The 23,704-nt window shown below is 34.7% G+C and overlaps 1 protein-coding gene across 8 annotated transcripts in view; it reads right to left on the bottom strand.

Annotated features, from left to right (window-relative positions):
- LOC100067994 (UDP-glucuronosyltransferase 2C1) overlaps window positions 1-19,779 on the bottom strand; it is a 30,634-nt gene extending 10,855 nt beyond the window's left edge. For 2 of the 8 annotated variants that reach the window (XM_070262372.1, XM_070262375.1), the window contains exons 1-5: window positions 19,643-19,770; window positions 18,874-18,975; window positions 17,383-18,310; window positions 11,189-11,337; window positions 3,976-4,107 (exon numbers count right to left, since the gene is read on the bottom strand). In XM_070262372.1, coding sequence (XP_070118473.1) covers window positions 3,976-4,107; window positions 11,189-11,337; window positions 17,383-18,103 — 1,002 coding nt within the window. In that variant the 5' untranslated portion in view covers window positions 18,104-18,310; window positions 18,874-18,975; window positions 19,643-19,770. Of the gene's footprint in view, window positions 1-3,975; window positions 4,108-11,188; window positions 11,338-17,382; window positions 18,314-18,873; window positions 18,976-19,642 lie in introns of all 8 variants that reach the window. The other 6 variants (XM_070262374.1, XM_070262377.1, XM_070262373.1 and 3 more) reach the window with 5 other exon arrangements.
- Window positions 19,780-23,704: the final 3,925 nt, after the last annotated feature.

The following is a 23,704-nucleotide window of genomic DNA, read 5'->3' as shown; positions in this document are numbered from 1 at the left end:
AATAAAGTTTTGTAGTTTTCATCATACAAATATTTCACCTTCTTTGTTAGATTTATTCTGAAGCATTTAATTCATATTACTGCTCTTGTAAATGGAATTGCTATATTAATTTCATGTTCAGATTGTTCCTTGATGGTGTATATAAGCACAACTAATTTTTGTGTGTGGATCTTGTAGCCTGCAAATTTGTTGAATTTAGTTATTAGTTCTGTTAGTGTTTTGTGTATTCTTGGAGGTTTTTTCTATGGGATGATGTCACCTGAAAATAGACATAGTTTTGCCATTTCCTTTCCAATTCAGATGCCTTTTATTTCTTTTTCTTGTGTAATATCCTGGTCTAGAGCTTCTGGTACAAAGTTAAATAGCAGCAGTAAAAGCATACATCCTTGTGTTGTTCCTTATCTTAGGGGGAAAACTTTTATTTTCCACCATGGAGTAAGACATTAGCTGTGTGCTTTCCAAAAATATCTTTATCATATTGAAGAATTTTCATTCTATTCCTGTTTTAATGAGAGTTGTTATCATGAAAGAATATTTGATTCTGTCAAATTCCATTTTTCTGTGTAAGTTGAAATGATCGTTTTTTTTTTTTCTTCATTCTATTAAGGTAAATTATTACACTGATTTCTTGTGTTGACCCACTCTTAAATTCCATTTTATCATGATGAATAATTCCTGGAATAAATCCCACTTCATCATGGTGAATATTCCTTTCGATATTCTGTTGACTTTGATGTGCTAATATTTTGTTGAGGACTTTTACATGTATATTTACAAGGGATCTTGGTCGGTAATTTTATTTCCTTGTGATGTCCTCATCTGGCTTCTGTATCAGGGTAAATCTGGCCTCACAGAACTATTTAGGAAGTGTTTTCTCCTCTGCAAATTTTTTAAAGAAATGAAAAAGATTAGTTGAATTCTTTAACTCTTCTTTAAATGTTTGATATAATTTATCAGTGAAATTGTCCAGTCCAGGACTTTTCCTTGTTGAGAGATTTTTGATTAGTAATTCAATCTCTTAATTTGTTATAGCTCTGTTGAAATATTCTATTTCTTCTTAAGTCAGTTTAAACAACTTGTGTGGTTCAAGGAGTTTATCTATTTCTTCTAGGTTGTCTAATTAGTTAGAGTACAATTGTTTGTAATATCCTCCTTGTAATCCTTTTTATCTATGTAAAGTCAGCACTGTTCTCCCCCTGTTCATTTCTGATTTTAGCTATTTACATTTTCTCCTTTTTTCTCTTTGCCACTCTAGCTAAAGTTTTGATAATTTCATTGATCTTTTCAAAGAACTAAATTTGGTTTCATTATTTTTCTCTATTGTGTTTCTATTGTGTGTTTTATTTGGCTTTGCTCTAGTCTTCATGATTTCCTTCTTTCTGCTTCCTTTGGGTTTAGTTTGCCTTCTTTTTCTAACTCTTTAAGATATAAATTAGGTTATTGATTTTATATCTTTCTTCCTTGCCAGTAGAGGCATTTACAGCTATAAATTTCCCTCTGAAAACTGCGTTTACCACATCTCATATGTTTTAATCTCTTTGGTTTTCATTCATTTTAAAGTACTTTTTTTTTTTTTTTTTTTTTTTTTTTTATCATCCCTGCCATTTGTTCTTTAAACCTTTGGCAGTTAACTACAATAGCATACAAAAACTCTACTCCTTTATAGCTCCATCCCATTTTCGGTAAACGATGTCACAAATTACATATTTATACTTTGTGTTCCTAATAACATTGATTAATAATTGTTTTTATGCACTTCTCTTTCCAATCAGTGAGAAAGTAAAAAGGTGGAGTTACATCCAAAAGAGTGGTAACATTACCTTTTATAATTGCCTTTGTAGTTACTTTTACTGCACATTTTCAGCTCTTATGGTTTTGTGTTACTGTCTAGTAGTCTTTCATTTCAACATGAAAGACTCCCTTTTGCATTTCTTGTAGGGCAGGTTTACTGGTAACGACCTCTCCAACGTTTGTTTACCTGGGAATGTCTTAATTTATACTTCATTTTTGAGGAAAATTTTGCGTGATGCAAGATTCTTTGTTGACAAATTTTTGTTTCAGCACTTTGAGACTGTCAAAATACTGCCTTCTGGTCTCCAAGCTTCCTGATGAGAAATTGGCTGATCATCTTATTGAAGATCATTTATGAGATGAAATGCTTCTATCTTGCTGCTTTCAAGGTTCTCTCATTGTCTTTGCATTTCAACAGCTTGAATATAATGTGTCTTGGTGTGGATCCCCAAGTTTATCCTAGTTAAAGTTTGCTAATCTTGCATTTCTAGATTCATGTCTCCTATTAAATTTGTGACACTTGCAACCGTTATTACTTCAAATATTATTTTTGGCCCTCTCTCTCTTTCTGGGACTCCCACAGTGTGTATGTTCCTCCACTTTATGGTGTCTCACAAGTCCCTTAGGCTTTGTTCACATTTCTTCATTTATTTTTCTTTCTGTTCCGCTGACTCAATAATTTTAGTCATCTTTTCTTCAGGTTTGCCAGTTCTTTCTTCCGCCTGTTCCCATCTGCTTTTGAATCCCTAAGATGAATTTTTCATTTTAGTTATTGTACTTCTCAGCTCCTTCCTCTGTGTGTGCGAGTGTTTTAGAGTAGCCTAATTGTTTATTTTCTTTCCCCCCCAATGTAGAAAAAAGGAAAAAATGGAAGGGGAAAAACAGGCTTTTCCTTTAAACCTCCTGAAAGCTGCTTTAGCTAGTGAAGGTTGAAACAACTGCGGCCAACTCCCATGCCTCTACCTCATTGATTAAAGGCAGGAGTCAATAATGAGAATACAGAAACCCAATATTTGGAGGATCTGGTCATTATTGCCAACCCTGTCTCCACACAGTCATACAAGGAATGCAGGCATTTTCCCTGCCTTGGGGCTGGGAGATGAAGGATTTGAAGATGCTGCTCTGCTAAACGCTGAGATTGACCGATTTTAATTAATCACTATGTACCAGCAAACTTTTCCCCTGTAAGTTGTGAGTGCTCTGATGGACTTCAGAGTTCCAACATAGTGACTCCAGACAGATTCTGCCAGTACAATTATGTTTAGGTTAATAAGCAGACCTTTGGTGCTTCCTACTCCATCCTGATGTCACCTCTAAGCATTGTATTTTAATGCCATAGAAAATTCAAAATTTCTATGAAGATCCTTTTTAAATTAAATATTTAAATGCGTAAGGCTCCCACAAACAATTTTTGAAATAAATTTGGTTATAAATACAAGTATTGTTAAGATCATTTAGAACTTAAATGACATATATTCTTGGATTTTAACTGAAGCTAGAAAGGAAAAGTATCCCTGGAAGCATAAGAAGAACATTAGTCAGTTATAATCTAGAATGATGTTAATAAAACATCGTATTTTGTAGTAACATCATATAATTAACTGTACAAATCTTTTACTATATTACTAACTGTTTAAATAAATGAATCATTATTTAGAAGCACTCCAGGATTATCTAAGCTGTCAGATCCAGGCTAAATCAGGGTCTTGTCTAAAACCAGTAATTATAAGGAAATATAGTCCCAAGGGGCCTTGCAAATTGAGTCCACGTTTTGCAAATCTTTGCCTTTACTCTCTGTCATGCTAATTCTCCCTTGTCTGTATGCCTTAGATTTAAAAAAACAAATATGAACAAGAAAACAAGATTAGATTACATGGGAGCCTTAAAACCTAGCCACAATGCTGATAAATTGTTTAAGATCAGTGAATGATTTAGTTTTAGTCCATTATTTGAAGAAAATACTGCAAAATGCTTTCCTAATAGTAATGCCAGTTTTAAAGCAAGAGAGCAGTCAAATGTTTATAGCTGCCCTCTTCTAATATTTCCTGCTTTTTCTTTAAGGCTCAGTTAAATTGGTACTAACAGTACTAATAGCTTTTTCTATATTTGTGAAGTACACATCTAAGGAGATCTTCGTGGATTTTAAAATAAGATTTTGAAACTCAAAAAATAACTTTATCTGACCTTCTGTGGAAGCTGGGCAAGAGCTGATGCAATCATGTTAGTCTTTTCTTCGGTGAGGTTTTGGATCATTGACCCCAGAGTAAATACCACAACTCCATCTTTGCCAGAACTCTGGACAAACTCTTCTAACTCCTGCAAAGAAAACAGTCTTGTAATATGAAAGCCTAGAATTACAAGAATAAAACAGTCACACACTTTTCTCAACGTGTCTCAATTATTAAAACAGTTCTGCATTTTCATACATTAAAGTATGAAATATGACCTGAAATCGCTTGTCGTTAGGCAAATTAAAATGATTTAAATTGAAAGATTCCATCCAGCATGTTCTCAGCATTTTTGAGGTGTGTTTGTGTGTTTCTGTGTTTACAAATTTTTGACTACTTGTTATCTTCTGTCAGGTACTCAGCTCTTTACATGTGTCTTTTAACTTACATGGTGATCTTAAGAGATATGCATGCATTTAAAAATAAGAAAGCTGTCTCAGAGAGATTAAGTACTTTTTTCAAGGCTACACAGCAGTAGGTGGTAGAACAAATTTCTAAGTTAAGCTTGTTGATTGTAAAGCCAATAACCATATTTAATACTCTCTTCTGCTTTCCAACTCTTTCCTCAATGCTCCAAATGAACGCTTGACTCCTACTTTAAGATAAATAGCTCTGGTACTTCACTTCATATTTACCCTAGGATACTTCGAAGATTGTCGTTGACTTTTATGCTGGATCAGTCAGTATAATAACATGCTAATGGTATATTTACTTTGTTTTTCTGTTTTTTAAATTTTCTTTTCCTTTGGTTCCATTTGTACTTTATATAAGCTTCCATGAACACAGTTAGGAATGAGGTAGTCATATAACTTACTGACCAAAGAATTAATGTAGAAATAGCTATAAACATACTCTGGAGACAGCAATAATATTGTGGAAATGCATGGTTTTGCATTCAGTACAAAAATAGCATATTTAATCATGTTGAAGTAAAAAGAAATCTTTTTACCCCACGTTTAAGTACTAACCAAACAAAGCCAACAAAATAAGACAAGAAAAGAAGGTGTGAGGATTTAAAGGGGAAGGTATAAATTTTGTAGACTTGTACATGACAATACTGGGGAAACAAAAATAACCAATATGTGAACTATTATAAATGTAGTTGTCAGATTCATAATCACTATACAAATTAATATTTCTTCACAACAGCAATAGCCAACCTGTATGATTAAAATGAGTCATTATTCACTGTAGTAATTAAAAATATGAACTGTTTAAGAGTATAGCCATGTGGACTTTTATTTTAAAAACATCAAATTCTAGTATATGACGTAAAAGAACACCCTAATAAATAGAAAGAAGTATCATGTATATTAGTAATCTTCTTCAGAGAAACAGATTCAATAGGATTTCTGTGTATCTATTTCTATGTCTATCTCTCTATCTATGTGTGTATCTGTCTACAGAGACGGAAGTATGTTAAAGAATTGCCTAACATGATTATGGACCCTGGCAAGTCGAACATCTGCAGGTTTGCCCATCAGGCTGGAGATCCAGAGAAGACCAATGTTGTTCAAGCCTGAGGGCAATCTGCTGTCAGGCTTTGCTTTTGCTTGGGAGAAGTATGTCTTTTGTTTTGTTCAGCCCTTCAACTAATTGAGTCAGGCACACCCACATAATGGAAAGCAATTACTTTACTCAAATTCCACTATTTCCATGTTAATCTCATCCAAAAATACTCTTGCAGAAACATCCAGAAAATGTTTGACTAAGTATGTGGGTACATGGCCTAGGCAAGTTGACACATAAAATTAACCATCACACTGTGATGATAAAGTTAACATCACACTGTGATTATAGATGATTTGACTTAATATAAAGCTATCAATATTTACAAATTAATTTTCAATTATGGGAAGTTTTCTTGAGAAATTGGAAAATATTTAATAATTTATATAGACTACCTTTTTATAAATATTTTATGAACTTTGAAAATAAAAGGAAATACTAGTTGCTTCTTAAACCAGATAATAATACATAATACAAAATGAGTGCTACTAACCTCCTCACAAACTGAACAACAGAACAAAATGGTGAGAACAGAAAAAGAAACACAAGTATGTAAAAGCCTGCTGTAGATAAAGGTGATAACACAAGTCATCGAGACAAACAGTGAGAATAATTCACACTGAGTAGATTATTTACTCTTGCATGGTGCTATAAAAATATATTCACTACCTAGACAAAAAGAGCAGATGAATCTTTACCTCATATTATACATTAATATAATATCTAAATGGATTAAATGAATCCACATTAAAGTGAAATTTATAATTTTTTAAAGAAAATATAAAAGAGTAGCTTTATAATCTTAGAAATGAGGAAAATATTAGACTTTGAAATGTACAAACCATAAGGTAAAAAAACATGGATTTCATTACATCAAACTTAGTACTTTGTGCTTGAAAAGGGAAATCAGAGGTAACATTAACAGATACATGGAGTCGTAGAGGAAGATATTTGCAATGGCTAAACCAAGGATTAATACCTAGTTATTCTGAACTATGGAAAGAATTTGTATCACTTGGCAAAACGAAGACATAGATTATCCAAAAGAAAAATATAGCAAGTATATGAGTTTAACAGAGAGAAAATCTGAATAACTGGTAAGTTTCTGAAGAGATGTTCAACTTTGCTAGTGATTGAGATTATAAATAAAATACAACAATGTGATACCACTTTATCTTTATGACACTGCCACATATTGGAAAATAGAATACTATCAAGGGCTAGATATGATATGGAAGATAGGACCACTCAGGCATTCCTGAAGAAACTATGCATTTGTACATATTTTCAGTGAAATAAAATGCACAATGAAATTAAGTATACGTGTACCCCATGACCCTACAACCCCACTGTTGCGTATGTATCTCAAATACATGCACAGGTCCATAACGGAACATGTTTAAAATTTTTCTTCACAATATTCTTTGTTGTAGGATAGAGGTGGAGACACCTAATTGTCCTTTATAGGAAACAAATAAACAAAATGTGGTAAATACATACACCAAAATTCTCTGCACCCATCAGAATGAATGAAATATGATTACAAATAGAAACTTGGATACATATAAAAAAATAAAGCAATAAGAGAAAGAAAATGTGAACTATAGCATTACCTCATTTATATAATTAAACTCAAATCAATGTTATATGTTGTTCAAAGATCCACAGTTATCTGTGTGAATCGGAATGAGAGAGTAAATGTTACGCGCACTTGACTAGGTGTCTCTTGGTTGTGGGGTAATGGAGGAGAAGAGGCTAAAGGAAAATTATAGAAAAATAAATCAAAAGAGGTGTCTTCTTTGGCCTGATTATGGAATGGCTTGAGTTGAGAGTATGATTAACGCATACTGAGGATCTGTGGTTCAAACGAAGCAAACAAAAACAAAACCTGAATCCCATAATTCTACAAACATATGTTTTAACATTCATAATCAAACTGACATTTTTTATCATGTTGAAGTGGGAAGGAAATTTTTCTCTCTTCTTCCCGACCTTTTCCTATGTCTCCTTTAGAAGGAAGAGGTGAAGATCTGTTTGAGTCTTACTGCAGAACCTGATTGGGTCAACTTTACTAAGAGATCATTCTACTGAGTGAGATAAGTAGAATTATCACAAGTAGACTTAGACATGGCTGATAGTGGCTCCTTCTCTACTTTTTCTGTAGATGAGGTCAAAAGTTTAAGGAGAAAAGAACATGTTCAAAAGACAGGCCTTGAAGGCTGTTTTCTTCTTTTCATCTTTAAACTGATATTATTTTGACGTAGCTGCCTGATTATTGGTAAGATTTTTACTCAGAGGAAACAGAAGCTATGTACAGTTGAGTCTAACCAAATGATCCAGACTAATTTATTGCATAGAGATTAAGGCACGAATGCAGTTAACAAAAAGGGCTTCCACTTATTAATTTGTCATTGTACATATGCTAAATCAAACACAGCAGGCAAATATGGTTATTGTTTGTGGAAATATTCAAGTTTTACCAGGTTCTCCTACCATATGTCTATCTGTTAAAGCCTCAAACTTCATGACTACTTTACTTTTCACCCTCATTATGGGTTACCTTACACATTCACATTGGCTCTTGTATTTGTACGTGACAGATAGATTTAGTGTCCTTAATCTGATTTTTATAATCAGGAATATTATTGAAAATCCTGAAATATTCTAACACCCAAATTTAACATGAATTATTCAAAAAATTAAATATTATGAAATAATTTACTGTATTAAAGAACCTTTACTGCCATCATAGAATTAGGAATCAATTTTTTTCATGAGCATGAGAGCATGGTCCTTATTTGAATACAGAGATTGTGATTGTGCTTTTGTAGTGTCCCCAAGGCGCTACTGTGTTCTTGTGGGAGGAGACGGGAAATAAGATTCCATCGGAAACACCTTAAAGCTCTGACCCTTTCGATCAGAGCTTCTTAAAAGTCATACAAAAATTATCAGATAGATCCTTTGTGCCACACTGATGGTAAAATAAATAAATACACAAATGTACAAATACATATATTATATATACATATATGTGTGTGTTACTGGATCAAAAATAAGGCAATAGAAGTGTCCCAAATATACATGAATTATTAAAATATAGCAAATATGCATATAAGTAAGTTTCACACTATCCCAACTGGTGATTTCTATGCTTTTAGAATTGAATCTTTATAGTGCATAGATCTTTTATCCAAAAGTATGAAATAATATGAAGAAGGCTCAGAATATTTAAGTGACTACTTTCTGAGGAGAAGTAATGGTCTAAAACAATATAGAATGGATATCCAGTATTAATTAACTTATCAAAATTAAGTTAATGTATTCATATAATGAGACAAATTAAAAATTTATGTTACATTATTTAAAAATTCCCAAATATTTTCAGCCTCTCCAATGAGTATTTCATATGCTTCCTGGTATTATCTGAAACTTGGGTCTTGCTCTATAATCTTGTCACGGTACTCTACTCATTTTACCCTGCCTGCATCAGGGTCCAGATAGAAGCTTGATCTGTGTCCTCTCTTCTCCTGACTGAATTTTTAACTATTTCTTTTTCTTTGTTCTTATAAAATATCCTTGTCTTCAGGTGTTTAATCTGTGTTGTCCACTACCCATGCTCACTATACCACCTGTCAGACTTTCAGGTATACCCCTGTTCATAGACGCCTTTGGCACCTGTCTCATAGTCTTCTGCTCTTCCCAAAATTCCGTTTTTACCCCGTGTGGCTTAACAAATACAAAATGATGTCTTCTTATCCCTTGACATCATTAATTTAAAAGCCCTGCTTATGGAAAAGTAGAAACTATGGAGGCAGTTAAAAAAAATCAGTGATTTTCTGGGGTTTAGGGTCTGGGAGGGATGAATAAGTGGAGCACAGGGGAATTTTAGGACAGAGAAACTCTTCTCTATGATATTATCAGGGTGAATACATCTCATTTTACATTTATCAAAACCTATAGAATGTACAAGACAAGGAGTTAACCTTAAAGTAAACTATGGACCTTGGTAGATACTGATGTGTAAAATGTTGGTCCATTGATTGTAACAAATGTGTCACACTAGTGTGGGATATTGATAATGGGGGAAGCCATAAGTGGGAGGAGGACAGGAGACAGGTGGAAACTCTCTGCAATTTCTGTTCAATTTTGCTGTGAGTATAAATGGATCTAACAAAAAGTATATTAGTTAAAAAATCACAAACAGTACGTAGACCTCTCCCGAAAGAGTAAGACACTGTATTCAGTACTAGGCATTTCATGGCACCTCAAATTCAACATACTCAGATATAAAAACCCTCAAACTGTTCTTCAGCTTAGTAAATGGCAATATTCTCTACTAAATTTCCCATACAAAGAAAGAAAAAGCCAAAAATCCATTCACTCTTGAACTCTCTCCCTTAACGTCCACCTACAGCCAATCACCAAATACTGTGGACTCTCTTTGTAAATGCTTCTTAAATCTCTGCACTTCTACTCATAATCACTATCATATTGTAGTTTGAATCTCTATAATCTCTTGCAGTAACCATGTCAACTGTATGTTAACTCATTTCCTTGCTTTAAATCTGGTTCCACTCCAGTAAATTCAATAGCCAAGATTTATGAAGAGGCAATTTATATCACCTGACTGCTTAAAAATTATGCATTGAACCTTCCTTGACCTTAAATTTAAAGTAAAGAATGCTTAGTATTGCCCATTTGTTTTTTCATAACCTATCCCCCGATTATTTCTCTAGTCTATTCAAGCCAATCAGTTCATCATTACTGAACTTCTGCCATAATTTTTGAATAGAGCATCATATCTCTATTTGATCTATTCTCAAATTTTTATAATGTCCTTACCATTATCCATTTCTCAGATAAGGTAATGCTAAGTAACATGCAACTACAAAATCTCAGTGGCATAAAACAACAGTTTATTTGTTTCTCATGTCATATGTTTGTCTATTGAACTGCAGTTGGTATATATATATATATTCCTTATTTTTTTTTTTTTGAGGAAAACTAAGCTCTGAGCTAACATCTGCAGCCAATCCTCCTCTTTTTGCTGAGGAAGACTGGCCCTGAGCTAACATCTGTGCCCATCTTCCTCTACTTTATATGTAGGATGCCTGCTACAGCATGGTTTGACAAGCAGTGCAAAGGCCTGCACCTTGTATCTTAACCTGTGAACCCCTGGCAGCTAAAGCAGAGCATACAAACTTAACCTCTACACCACAGGGCCAGCCCCAAGGAACATATATTATTTAATCCAGAGCTCACATTGACAGACTAGCCAATATTTGGAACACAGCCTGTTGATGTAACAAAGGAAAAGAGAATTCTGGAATATTTGGACGTGATAATCAGGTTTTCATCTTGGAAGTGATGCAGGACATTTTAGCTTATAGTCATTGCCCAGAGAGTGTTTCATGGTTCCACTAAGTTCAGGGCTAGGAATTTCATTCCTATCAAATATCTGGCATACTTGATGAACATCACTAATGATTGCCATGATAATGTTGAAAGTTCCCTATGGCAGTATAATACTCTAGGAGGATACTGTCTATTAATTCCTGTGTCTATGTTTTCAGTTTGAGGTCAAATATTTTAAATAATAAACTAGAAATCATTCCTAAAGACAAATATTCAAGGAAGCAAACATAAGGGCATTTAATTACCTTAGGGAGGGGCTTTGCGGGCTTGCAGTGTAGTCCTCCAACAAATTCAAAGTGAGGCAAATAAGGGTAAGGAAATTCAAATTCCCAGGAAGTTCGAATCAACCACATTGCAGCTTTCCTGATAATTTCACATAATGTGGTGGGTTTTCCTGAATAAAAATGAAGGGTGATAGAGGAAAAACAAAAATATGCTAAATGGGAAATATTTTAGTGTCCAGGTTTCTAAGAAAAGTCCTTAAAATACCAATATTAGGCTTACATATGCCATGTGAAATTCATTGGCCCCTATCCCAAGAGTATACCATAGTAAGATTATGAATAATGAAACAGGGATTTCAGTCCAGAACACGGGAAAAGACTGCCGACAATACAGTCTCTCTGCTTGAGCTAAGCCTGAGCCCTAGACCCTGCTCAGAATTGGCTAATGCTCCCAGCAAGAACAGGAACCTCAGGTAGTGATCCTCAGCTCCCTGTGGTAGTGCCTCCTCCACTTCTAGAATTCCAATTTATCTCACCCTTGTTCCTCCAAAAGCCTTTTAATATCTTTGAGAAATGACTTTTGTAATTTTCCCATCTTTTTCTAATGTTTTCAAGTGTGCTGCCATAACTAATTACATCCTACCAGTAATGGAAATCTTTTGATAAATTTTTCAAAAGTGATTATCCACTTGCTATGCAAAATCAAAGTGCCTGTTTCACAAGACTTTGTCGTCTTTGGTAAAGATACAGCAATGCATAATAATCTGGGGGACAAATATTTGCTATTCTGACATATTTGGCAAATGGTACAAAATGGGCACCTTTCAACTGAAGTGGTAGCCATTAACCATTAACAGAAAAAGAACTCAAATTAGTGACTCTGAATTAAATCTTTTTTCTTTAGTTTGGAGCCAGAGCTTCATTTCTAAATTCCATTCAGTTATTATCACATGAGAAAGCTTACCCAGAGGTTTGGTGTCCTTTTGAAATATACATTCACTGTTACTGGTATGAAAAAAATCCAACTACTATGTGGTTTCCCACCATATGGCTTTTTGAATATTCTCCTTGATGTACTAAATGCGCTAAAGTTTTGATAAGAACATATGAGGGATTTTGAACTGACCACGATAATCTATCTACATAAGAGATGACAAGCAAATACCAATACTTTATGAGTTTGAGCCTGGTATTGAAAATGGTATTCAACACCTGGTTTTATACTCAGAACTTATCCCATTTTGATGCCTTATTGGTGTCAGTGATGGATATAATCTTATTCTGTTTGTGTGATGCTTCACTCCCTCGCCTTTTAAATGAAAGTTTTATTGAGATATAGTTTATATAACGGAGAAGTCTTCCTTCTAAATACACAATTGAGTAGTTTTAGTATATTCATAAAATTGTGCAACCATGACAACCATTTATTTTTAGAATATTTTCATTACCCCAGAAGAAATCTCATATCCATTGGCAATCATTCTCCATTTCCCCCTCTTCCCAGCCACTACCAACCACCAATCTACCTTCTGTTTCTATTTGCTTATTCAAAAACAATTTTGTTTCATTTCATATAAATGAAATTGTATACTATGTGGTCTATGTGCTACTTTGTTTCACTTAGCGTAAGATTTTCAAGGTTCATCCATGTTGTAGTATCTATCAGTACTTCATTGCTTTTCTTGCTGAATAATGTTTCTTTGTATGGATATACTTCATTTTGTTTAGCCATTCATCAGTTGATGAACATTTGGGTTGTTTCCATTTTTGGCTACTAGGAATAATGCTCCTGTCAGCAGTCATGTACATATTTGTCCGGAAATACGTTTTCATTTATCTTGGATATATGCCTAGGAGTGGAATTACAGAGTCATGTGGTTGATTCACTTTCTTTCATAATAAGATAATATCGGTTTCCTGTTAAATGTCTACTCCTTAAATAATAATCTAGTGTGCTTAATGCATCTTAATCAAATGAAGACAATATACTACAAGAGGAGCAAAAAATAATGGTTTTGCATAAATAGACTACGAGAAAATGTTCCAAATTTGGAAATCAAGAGAAATTACAGCATGCCCTTTTGATACCATGCTAAGGCATGGTTAAACAACAAATGAAGGAATATTTAATTCTTTAGACGAATGTGCCTGTGTTTTATTTTGTTATTTATCACTGACTTACTATGGACTTTTGAGTCTAAATATGGTGACACTAAATGTCACTTAAATGTAACATATATTTACATTTAAAAATGACATATATTAAATGTAATTTATATATTTATCTGGTAGAAAAGATCACACCACAAATTATGATTTTGTCACCCTTTAGGACATTAACTAGTTTTGTGTCTAACCTATTAGTATTATCTTAACATTCCTTTTTTTCCCTAAAATATTTATAAATAGTTCCTCAAAATATATTTTGAGCCAGATTTCCCATCTTACTGATTTTCTCCTTGATGACTTGAATTAATCTATGGTATGTTTCACTGAATAATTCTATAAGAGTTATGAGTTTTATTTTTTAAAATTTGAGAAATGTAGTAGAGTACATTATAAAATGAAGATATTAAATTCTGAATAGCCAAATGATAATCTATAGCTAATAGCATTTTTAAATTTATGAGCGTTAAAGAAGTGTTTTCCTTCTATTTATCAAGCCTTCATTCTTCTTTCTCAGATTATTGATATATTCCCAGAAAAAATATTCTAGAGTGCCAAGAGTTAGGCAAGAATCAAAGACAGTCATATCCTATCACTAATGCTTCACTATGTAAGAGGTTCCAAAAATGAATATGAAACTTCTAGAATCAAAAGTGAGGAATTTAGATCCAGTGGTAGATCATTCACTGCCTAATCCATGACTCAGAAAATGTCTCCAGCATGAGATTCTAATTTATCTTTTCTCAGTTTTGCCTTTTGCTGCTTGAACTCTGACCATGGATAAGTAATGGGTGCAGCAATTTCTGCCCACGTTCTTTTTAGGGTCCTGGCTAATAGGAAATAAGCACCTGCTTCTGTCGCAGAACTTCCAGAAAAAGTCTCAATGCAATGTGTTGGTCTTGAATAGGTCATATGCCTCCCTGAACATCTGACATATTCCAGGGCAGCATTCTTCCTTAGAAGCATTCATACTTGTGAGTTGGTGAGGAAGTAATTTCTCAGAGAAAATTTAGAACAGATACCAGAAAAAAGTATAAGGGACACTGCTTTATAAAATAAGAGATCACAGCTATAAAGAAAAATTTTATTTATTTACTTTTTCTGAGAAAGATTCACCCTGAGCTAATATTTGTTGCCTATCTCACTCTTTTTGTTTTTTTCCTCCCCAAAGCCCCAGTACACAGTTGTGTGTTCTAGTTACATCTAAGTCCTTCTAGTTTTTCCTCAGTGAGCCACCACCACAGCATGGCTATTGACAGTCAAGTGGTGTGGTTCTGTGCTGGGAAATGAACCTGAACCAAGGAAAGAGAGCCTGCTGAACCTTAATCACTAGGCCATCACACTCTTTAATATTTTTTAGTAATAATCTTAAACTTTACTTCTGTTAAATAATAACAAGGAAAACAATCCTAAAATTCATATGGAACCACAAAAGACTTCGAATAGCCAGAGCAACCCTAGGAAAGAAAAGCAAAGCTGAAGGAATCACACTTCCTGATTTCAAACTAGACTATAAAAGTATCATGATCAAAACTATATGATACTGGCATAAATACAAACACATAGACCAATGGAACAGAAACAGCAGCCCCAAAATGAATCCATGCATATGCGGTCAATGATAATTCACAAGGGAACCAAGAATACCTAGTGAAAAAACACAGTCTCTCCAGTAAACAGTGTTGGAAAAATTGGATAGCTACATGCAAAAGAATGAAACTAGACCTCAATCTTGTTCCATTCACAAAAATTAACTCAAAATAGATTAAAGACTTAAATGTAAGACCTGAAATTGTAAAACTCCTAGAAGAAAACATAGGGAAAAAGCTTTTTGACATCAGTCTTAATGATAATTGTTTGGATATGTTGCCTAAAGCGTAAGCAACAAATTAAAGATCAACAAATGGGACCTCGTCAAACTGAAAGCTTCTGCATAGTAAAGGAAATGATAAACAAAAAGAAAAGACAATCTATAAAATGGGAGGAAATATTTGCAAACCACATATCTGATAAGGGGTTAATATTCAAAATGTATAAGAAACTCATAAAACTCAATAGCAGCAAAACAAATAATCCAAATAAAAAATAAGCAAAAGAGGGGCCAGCCCAGTGGCATAAGTTCTGCTTGGCGGCCTGGGGTTCACTGATTCGGATCCGGGGTGTGGACCTATGCACTGCTTGTCCAGCCATGCTGTGGTAGGCGTCCCACATATAAAGTAGAGGAAAATGGGCATGGATGTTAGCTCAGGGCCAGTCTTCCTCAGCAACAAGAGGAGGATTGGCCACAGATGTTAGTTCAGGGTAATCTTCCTCAAAAAAGAACTTTAAAAAAAATGAGAAAAAAGACCTGAATACATATTTGTCCAAAGAAGAAATTCAAAAAGCTGACCAGTACATGAAAAGATGCTCAACATTACTAATCATCAGGAAAAAGCAAATCAAAACCACAAAGAGATATCAGCTCACACCTCATCAAAAAGACAAGAGATAACAAATGATGGAAAGAATGTAACCACCAAAAAATTTAAAATAAAACTATGTTATCATCCAGAATTCTGGGTATAAATCTGAAGAAAAGGAAATCACTATCCAAAAGAGATGTCTGAACTCTCATGTTCATTGAAACATTATTTACAACAGCCACTACAAGGAAACAACCTAAGTGTACATTGATGGATGAATGAATAAAGAACGCTGTTACATTTAGAATGGAAGATTATTCAGCCATGTGAAAGAAATAAATCTTACCATTTACCTCAATATGGATGAACCTTGAGGGAATTATGCTAAGTGCAGTAAATAAGAAGGAGAAAGACAAATACTGTACGATATCACTTATGTGTGCAGTCTGAAGAACAAACAAACAAACAACAAATTTTATAGATACAGAGAATAGATTGGTGGTTGTCAGATGCCGAGGTTGGAAGGTGGGCACAATAGGTGAAGTTGTTCAAAAAGTACAAACTTTCATTTATAAAATAGGTAAATCACGGGATGTAATGTACAGCATGATGATTATACTTAAGAATACTATATCGTCTACTTGAAAGTTGCTATGAAAGTCAGTCATAGGTGTTCTCATCTCAAGAAAAAAAATTTGGAACTATGGGTGGTGGTGAGTGTTAAGTAGACTTGTTGTGGTGATCATTTCACAATAAACGCAAATATCAAATCACTATGCTGTACACCTGAAATTAATATAATGTTATCTTTCAATTATGTCTCAAAAAAACTCCTAAATACTATAAGCAGGGTACTACTTCCTTAAAGATAACTAATATCTTACACAAAATCATTCCTAAAACAATTATATGAATACTTTTTTAAATAAAAAATCAATTATGCAAAAGGTGAAAAAAGGAGGTAAATGGACTTGCCAAAACAGAGAGAAACATTGTGCTGAGGGCCAAAGCTCACTAGTTGACCTTTAATGCATTCTTTGATAGAAGAAGAACAACAAAACAGTGAGGTAAGTTAAAAAACCTTGAAACATGGTCCTTCAGAGAAAAATTTTCCAGTTTTTTCCTCTTTGGGAGACAAGAGCAGATGAAACCAAGATATATTTTTTTTTATTTTCTAGTTTTGTGCTCACCATATGATAAGCCCTGCAACCATGCAACTACACCTAGATAGGATGCAAACAGAAAGCCAAAGAAGCATCAAATTAATCAAAAAGAAAACAGGGTATATAGAAGAGTTAACAAGAGAGAAAGAGTCCAAGGTTTTGGAAATGAAAAACACAGTTAGATGTGGGTTTTCCAGATACTCAAAAAAATTAGTAGCAGCAAGTAAGATTGTTGTATGAATATAAAGAGTATTCCTTCTCTGATAAGTTGTAAGTACTCAATCATCTAAAACAAACAAAAGAATCATTTTTTTTCCCACTTCAAACAGCTTATGCACTGTTTAGCCACAATTTAGTTTCTCCAAGATGCAAAGAAGTTGGGCTCCTCACTTAAAAGTATCTTTTTAAAGTTTTATACACTCAGATGAATATTTACATTTTTCATATGAAATATGAATCCTTATTATATGCAAATTTCTCTTACCTAAAACCTTGCTATAATAGTCATCCCATTCCGGAAATAGAAAATATAAAAAGATCATATCATTCATTGTGTAAAATAACCAATTCTCCAGCCTCTGTACAAAAGTCATGTTGTCTGTCAGTCCCGTCGTGCTGCCAGGAACATAAGAAGAAGGAGAGGGAAGCCCTCCACACACTCTCTCAATGACATTCCCCTCAGAAAATCTAAAAGAGTATATAAATGGAATATTGAGAAGCTCAGCCAAGAGCTCCCCACAAAAGCTTAAAGGATCAGCAACACAGATATCAAACTTAGCTGCCTGTAGCCTGCTGAGTAACTCCGTATTTGTGATAGCACTGTCACATGCTCTTTTGAGTGTTCTTAAAAAATTCTTGTTCAATTCTATCAGTTTTACTTGCGTGTCCCACCACGAAAGTCTTGGCAGTTCAAAAATAGCTGTATAGAAATCCTTATTGAACTCTTCCATGAGATCTTCTTTAGTTACTGAAAGTTGAAGGACCTCTACATTAAAGGGAATCTTGGTATGATCCATCATAAGGCTGGGTGAAGGTACCAGGATGGTTATTTCGTGCCCACGAAGATGGAGTTCTTCCAGAATAACTTTTAAATTAATCCAATGACTAAAATCCATGGGCCATACAAGTACTTTCCCAGTCCTCCCAGAGTCAAAGAAACACAGATGCAGCATGAAAAGCACACAGAAGCCTTTCACAGTCTTCATGATCAGCTCCTGCTCTAACAAAATCCGAGCTTAAACCAAGTGCATGAAGTTCAGAGTCTAAAGGCCTCTTCTTTGACTCTCTCAACCAATTTATAGTAGTTGAAGAGTGATCATGTGATTGAGCGTCTCGCTTCTCCAGTCATGCAGGATGCTGCCCGAGAGGCCTATGAACAGTGTACTTTGTTTATTCACTACAATGAAAAGCAACTGCTTTGATAAAGAAAAGATCGGTAATGTCAATAAAATGAGGTAGGAAGGAAATATTCATAATCAGAGTTTCATAACTTCTTTTAGAGGAGATGAAAATAAAGAGGCTTAAAGTTAAACACAAATCTAAAATAATTTCTAAAGGATGTTAAGAAAAATCACCATCATATATGCATATTCAGTTAAGATTGTGCTTTTTGAATCTTTTTCTCTGGTTTTATTTGAGGTTCATTTGAACAGAATTTTCTCTCTAGTATGTCTCTTACTCATAAGTTTGCTAGATATTTTAGACATGAAGGAGGCTATCATCTACTGCCAAAAGGAGAGAATATGAGCCCTGTAAGAGGTGTTAGGCAGAGACAAGTTTTAAATCCGAATATTCTACTGCTAAATGGGGTACTCTTTGTGCTAAGTCACATTTATCTTACAGAGAAAAAGAAGAATTTTTTAAATTACTGCAGGTATGAGTTTAGCTCTGATTCTAGCTTCGATTAATGTTATGCTGAGAAGAGATATCTTAGAATAGAAAAAGCAAGAAATGAAGAAGTTAACAATAATCTTACCCTTTTCTCCAGCACATCTATTTTCTTTGCTTTCTAAATTGAAGAGCCTCTTCATAATGTAAAATTCTTTTATTTCGCTTTGATCCCCACACCTGAAAGCCACTGTCACATGCAGAAATGGATCCAAATATATTTAGTACAATGACTTCATCTATAAATGTTTGCTTAAAAAGTTGATTTTTTCCTCAAGTGATTAATCAATAGGAATATATCATGATAATAACACTATCATTTTTATCATTATAAGAATAACTGGATAATAAAATATAGGATTGAGCAATTATTCAATTGATCATCATACCTATAAATTCTATCCCCAAAGAAAAATCAATCTGTTCTCCTTCCTCAGTCTTCGCTATCATTAATCTAATGCTGGCTGTTTTTTCTCCACCTAGACTAATGGCAACAGCCTTCTGATCATCCTGCTTTCACTTTTGCACGCCTGCAACCCACTTTCCACATATGAACTTTTCTGATTTTTGAAACAGTCTACTTCAAAGAATGATATTCTTGAGAAAAATACTCTAGTAACTTTCTTTTTCAGTACGTTAAAATCTACACTGTCTGACTTGGACCTCCAGATCTTGACTCGTTTTCTACTCTTATGTTGTTCCAATTTCCTCCACTAATCATTAACAGGTCTCTCTGAGCTTTTGATCATAAGAAATTCTTTTCTGGAGTGACATTAGCAGATTTCAGACTAGCAGTTCTCTACTGTCATCAGCCCCAAAGAAAATTGATTTTGACAGTCACCCAGAGATGAGAGTACCTTTAGGAATCTGGGAGTCCAATGGGGAAGATTCTACTGACCATGGGAAAATAATTCCAAGAGTAGATGCATCAAAGAGGGTAAAAGGAACAGTTTCACTTTGTCTGTGTTCCTCCTCCTCCAACACAGGTTGACTCAGTGCCAGGAGAGAACAAAGTGACCTGTGATTTCTGCTATGGCAGGAAGAGTGATCATGTGATTGAGCGTCTCGCTTCTCCAGTCATGCAGGCTGCTGCCCGAGAGGCCCATTTCTTTCTGCTTTACTCAGATTACTGAGGAGATCTGTGAGGCTGAGGGGCTAGAAGAACCTAGGATCACAGCCAGAGCTCAGAACTCATCAAAGTGTTGCTACAAACCACTTCATGGTTCTTCCTACTAAACAGTTTGAGTATTCCAGTAGAAAGCTTTCCCACAAGCCACTGAGGACACTTTGCCTGCAGACCACCCCCAGTGGCAGAAAGATGCCCCACGCTACAGGCACTTCACTCTCATTACCCTGATGGCTCCAGATGTGTACTCCCATTCATGGTGAGAGTGATCCTTTGCAGACAGGTATTGAGCAAGTGCAAAATGCTGGGCCTAATCTGTGAGTTTAGCAGAATTATCATAAACTGGCACATTTCAAGCTTCTGCCCTAGGGAAAGCAAATGGGAGGCTCTCAAAACTTAGTCCGTTTTTGTGAGCTCGACAGAAGACGTAATCTGAATAAATCTCCCTCAAGTGGGAACAAGATGTGCAAAGCAGGGATATCCTTAAAAAAATTCTGAGAAGGCTCAGAATTCCTAGTCAGACTGACAGACAAAGCTCTCGCTCTCCCAAAGCCAGTCAGTAAAGGCGGAAGGAGGTGATTGCTTCTTTAAACGTGAACACCAATGCAAGACTTCAAGGAACATGAAAAATCAAGGAAATATGACACCACCAAAGCAACAAAATAACTTTCTATCAACCAACAGCAAAGAAGTGAAAATCTGTGAATTGCCTGAAAAGGATTTAAATTGTTTACGGAAGCTGAGTGAGCTATCACAGAACAAAGACAGTGAAATCAGGAAAATAATATATGTACAAAATGTGAGATTCCACACATACAGAAATCATGAAAAGAATCAAACATAAAGCTGAAAAAAAAATTAAAGAAACTGTTTTGTTTAGATGAGGAAAAAAAAGAAAAAGAATTCTTAGAGCTAAAGAATACAGTGAACTAAATAAAAAATGAACGAAGATCATCAACAGCAGACTCAATCATGCAGGAGAAAGAACTTGTGAACTCCAAGACAAGTCATTTGAAATCATTCAGTCAGTGGAGAAAAGAAAACTACAGACCAATATCCCTCAACTACAGCAGCAAAATTCTCAACAAAATATTAGCAAACCAAATTCAATAGCATTTTAAAAGGATCACACACTATGATCAGGTGAGTTTTGTTTCTGGGATACAAATATCATTCATCATAAGCAAATCAATAAATTTGATACATCACATTAATCGAATGAAAGTCAAGAATCATATGATCATCTCAATAGATGCAGAAAACGCATTTGAAAAATGCAACATCCTTTCCTGATAAAAATAGTCAACAAATTGAGTATAAAAGGAGCATTTTTCAACATAGTAAAGGCCAAATCCAAGAAGCCCAAGGGTAATGCCATACTCATTGCTGAAAAGCTGAAAGCTTTCCCTCTAAAATCAAGAAAAATGCAACTACCCAGTCTTGCTACTTTTTTTTGAGGAAGACTAACCGTGAACTAACATCTGCCACCAATCCTCCTCTTTTTGCTGAGGAAGACTGCCCTGAGCTAACATCTGTGTCCATCTTCCTTTACTTTATGTGTGGGATGCCTGACACACCACGGCTTGACAAGTGTTGTGTAGGTCCACACCCAGTATCTAAACCTGCGAACCCTGGGATGCTGAAATGGAACGTGCAAACTTAACTGTTGCACCACCGGCCCAGCCCCACACTCTCCCCACTTTTATTTAATGTAGTGTTGGATGTCCTATTCAGGGCAATCAGGAAAGATGAAGAAATAATAGACATTCGAATTGGAAAGGAAGAAGTAAAATTTTCTTTATTTGCAGGTGATGTGACTTACGTATAGAAAATCCTAAATGCACCACCAAAATGTTGTTAGAACTAACCAGTGGATTCAGCAAGTTTCCAAAATACTAAATCAACATACAGAAATGAGTTACATTTCTGTACACTAAAAATGAAACATCTGAAAAAGAAAAAAGGAAAATATTTCTATTCACAATAGCAGCAAAAACAATAAAATGCTTAGGAATTAATTTAACGAAAAACATGAACTCTCTATATAGTCATGTGCCACATAACAACATTTCGGACAGTCATGGACTGCATATACAATGATGGTCACAGAAAATTACTACCATGCAGCTTAGGTGTGTACTAGGATATACCATCTATGTTTGTGTAAGAATACTGCATGATATTCACACAATGACAAAATTGCCTAATGATGCACTTCTCAGAATGTATCTCCATCATTGACACTTGGCTGTACTTAAACATAAGATTTTTGGCCAGAAGTGGCCTATTGTTTAAGTTTGGCACAGTGTTCTTTGGCAGCCTGGGTTTGCAGCTTCATATCAGGGGCACAGGAATACACCACTCGTAAGCCCTGCTGTGGAGGTGATCCACATATAAAGTGGAGGAAGACTGGCACAGATGTTAGCTCAGGGATAATCCACCTCAAGACAAAAAGAGGAAGATTGGAAATGGACGTTAGCTCGGGACATTCCTCAGGACAAAAAAGAATTAAAAACAAATACAAGACTTTAATGAAAGAAATGGTAGAACACACAATAGATGAAAGGTTATTACATATACACGGAACAGTAGAGTTAATATTGTTAGAATGTCCATACTACCCAAATCATCTGTAATAAATATAATCCCTATAAAAATTCCAAGGTATTTTGACAGAGATGGAAATAAAGCTAAAATTTGTATGGGAACAAAAAATGCCTCAAATAGCCATAGGAATCCTGAGAAACAAGAACAAAGCTGAAGGCATCACAATTCCTGATTTCAAACTACACTACAAAATTATGGTGATCAAAAAATATGGTACTAGCATAAAATATCCACATAAGCCAATGGAACTGAGTACACAACCCAGAAAAAATGTCTCAAATATATAGTCAACTAATATTTGGCAAGGGAGCCAAGAATAGTCCATGGGGAAAGGGTAGTATCTTTAGTAAATGGAGTTGGAAAACTGGATAAACACATGCAAAACAAGGCAACGGGACACTTATACTACATCACTCCCAAAAATTAACACAAAATGAATACAAATTTAAATGTAACACTAGGACCTGTAAGCCTCCTAATGAATACACAGAAAAAATCTCCTTGATATTTGTCTTGCCCATAAATTTTTGGATATGACACCAAAAGCACAAGCAAAAGAAGCAAAAACAAACAAGTGGAAGTACATAATACTAATAAGTTCTGCACAGCAAAAGAAATAATCAACAAAATGAAAAGGCAGCCTATCGATTGGGAGAAAATGTTTGCAAATCATTATCTCAGAAGGTGTTAATATCCAAAATATGTAAATAATTCATACAACTCAACAGGAAAAAAATAAAATCCGATTAAAAGGTGGGCTGAGGAACAGGTAGATATTTTTGAAGGAACTTGTAAAAATGGCCATTTGTAAAAATTAAAACATGGTTGACACTACTAATCACCACAGAAATGTAAGTCAAAATCACAATGCTATATCACCTCACACCTGTTAAAATGGCCATCATCAAAGGACAAGATATAGCAAGTGTTAGTGTGGATGTGGAGAAAAGCAAACACTTATGCACTGTTCTTGGGAAACATGGAAAACTGTGTATAGGTCCCTTGAAAAGCTAGAAATAGAGCTACCATATGATTCAGCAATCCTGCTTCTGGCTATTTATCCAAAAGAAATGAAAACAGGATGTAGAAGAGATATCTGCACTCCCATGTTCATTGCAGCATTATTCACAAGGGCCAAGATATAGAAACAACCTAAGTGTCCATTGTCACATGAATCGGTACACTT

The sequence above is a fragment of the Equus caballus genome, chromosome 3 (assembly GCF_041296265.1).
Source record: "Equus caballus isolate H_3958 breed thoroughbred chromosome 3, TB-T2T, whole genome shotgun sequence".
NCBI classification, from domain to species: Eukaryota; Metazoa; Chordata; class Mammalia; order Perissodactyla; family Equidae; genus Equus; species Equus caballus.
This window is presented reverse-complemented; position numbering and strand designations above follow the sequence as displayed.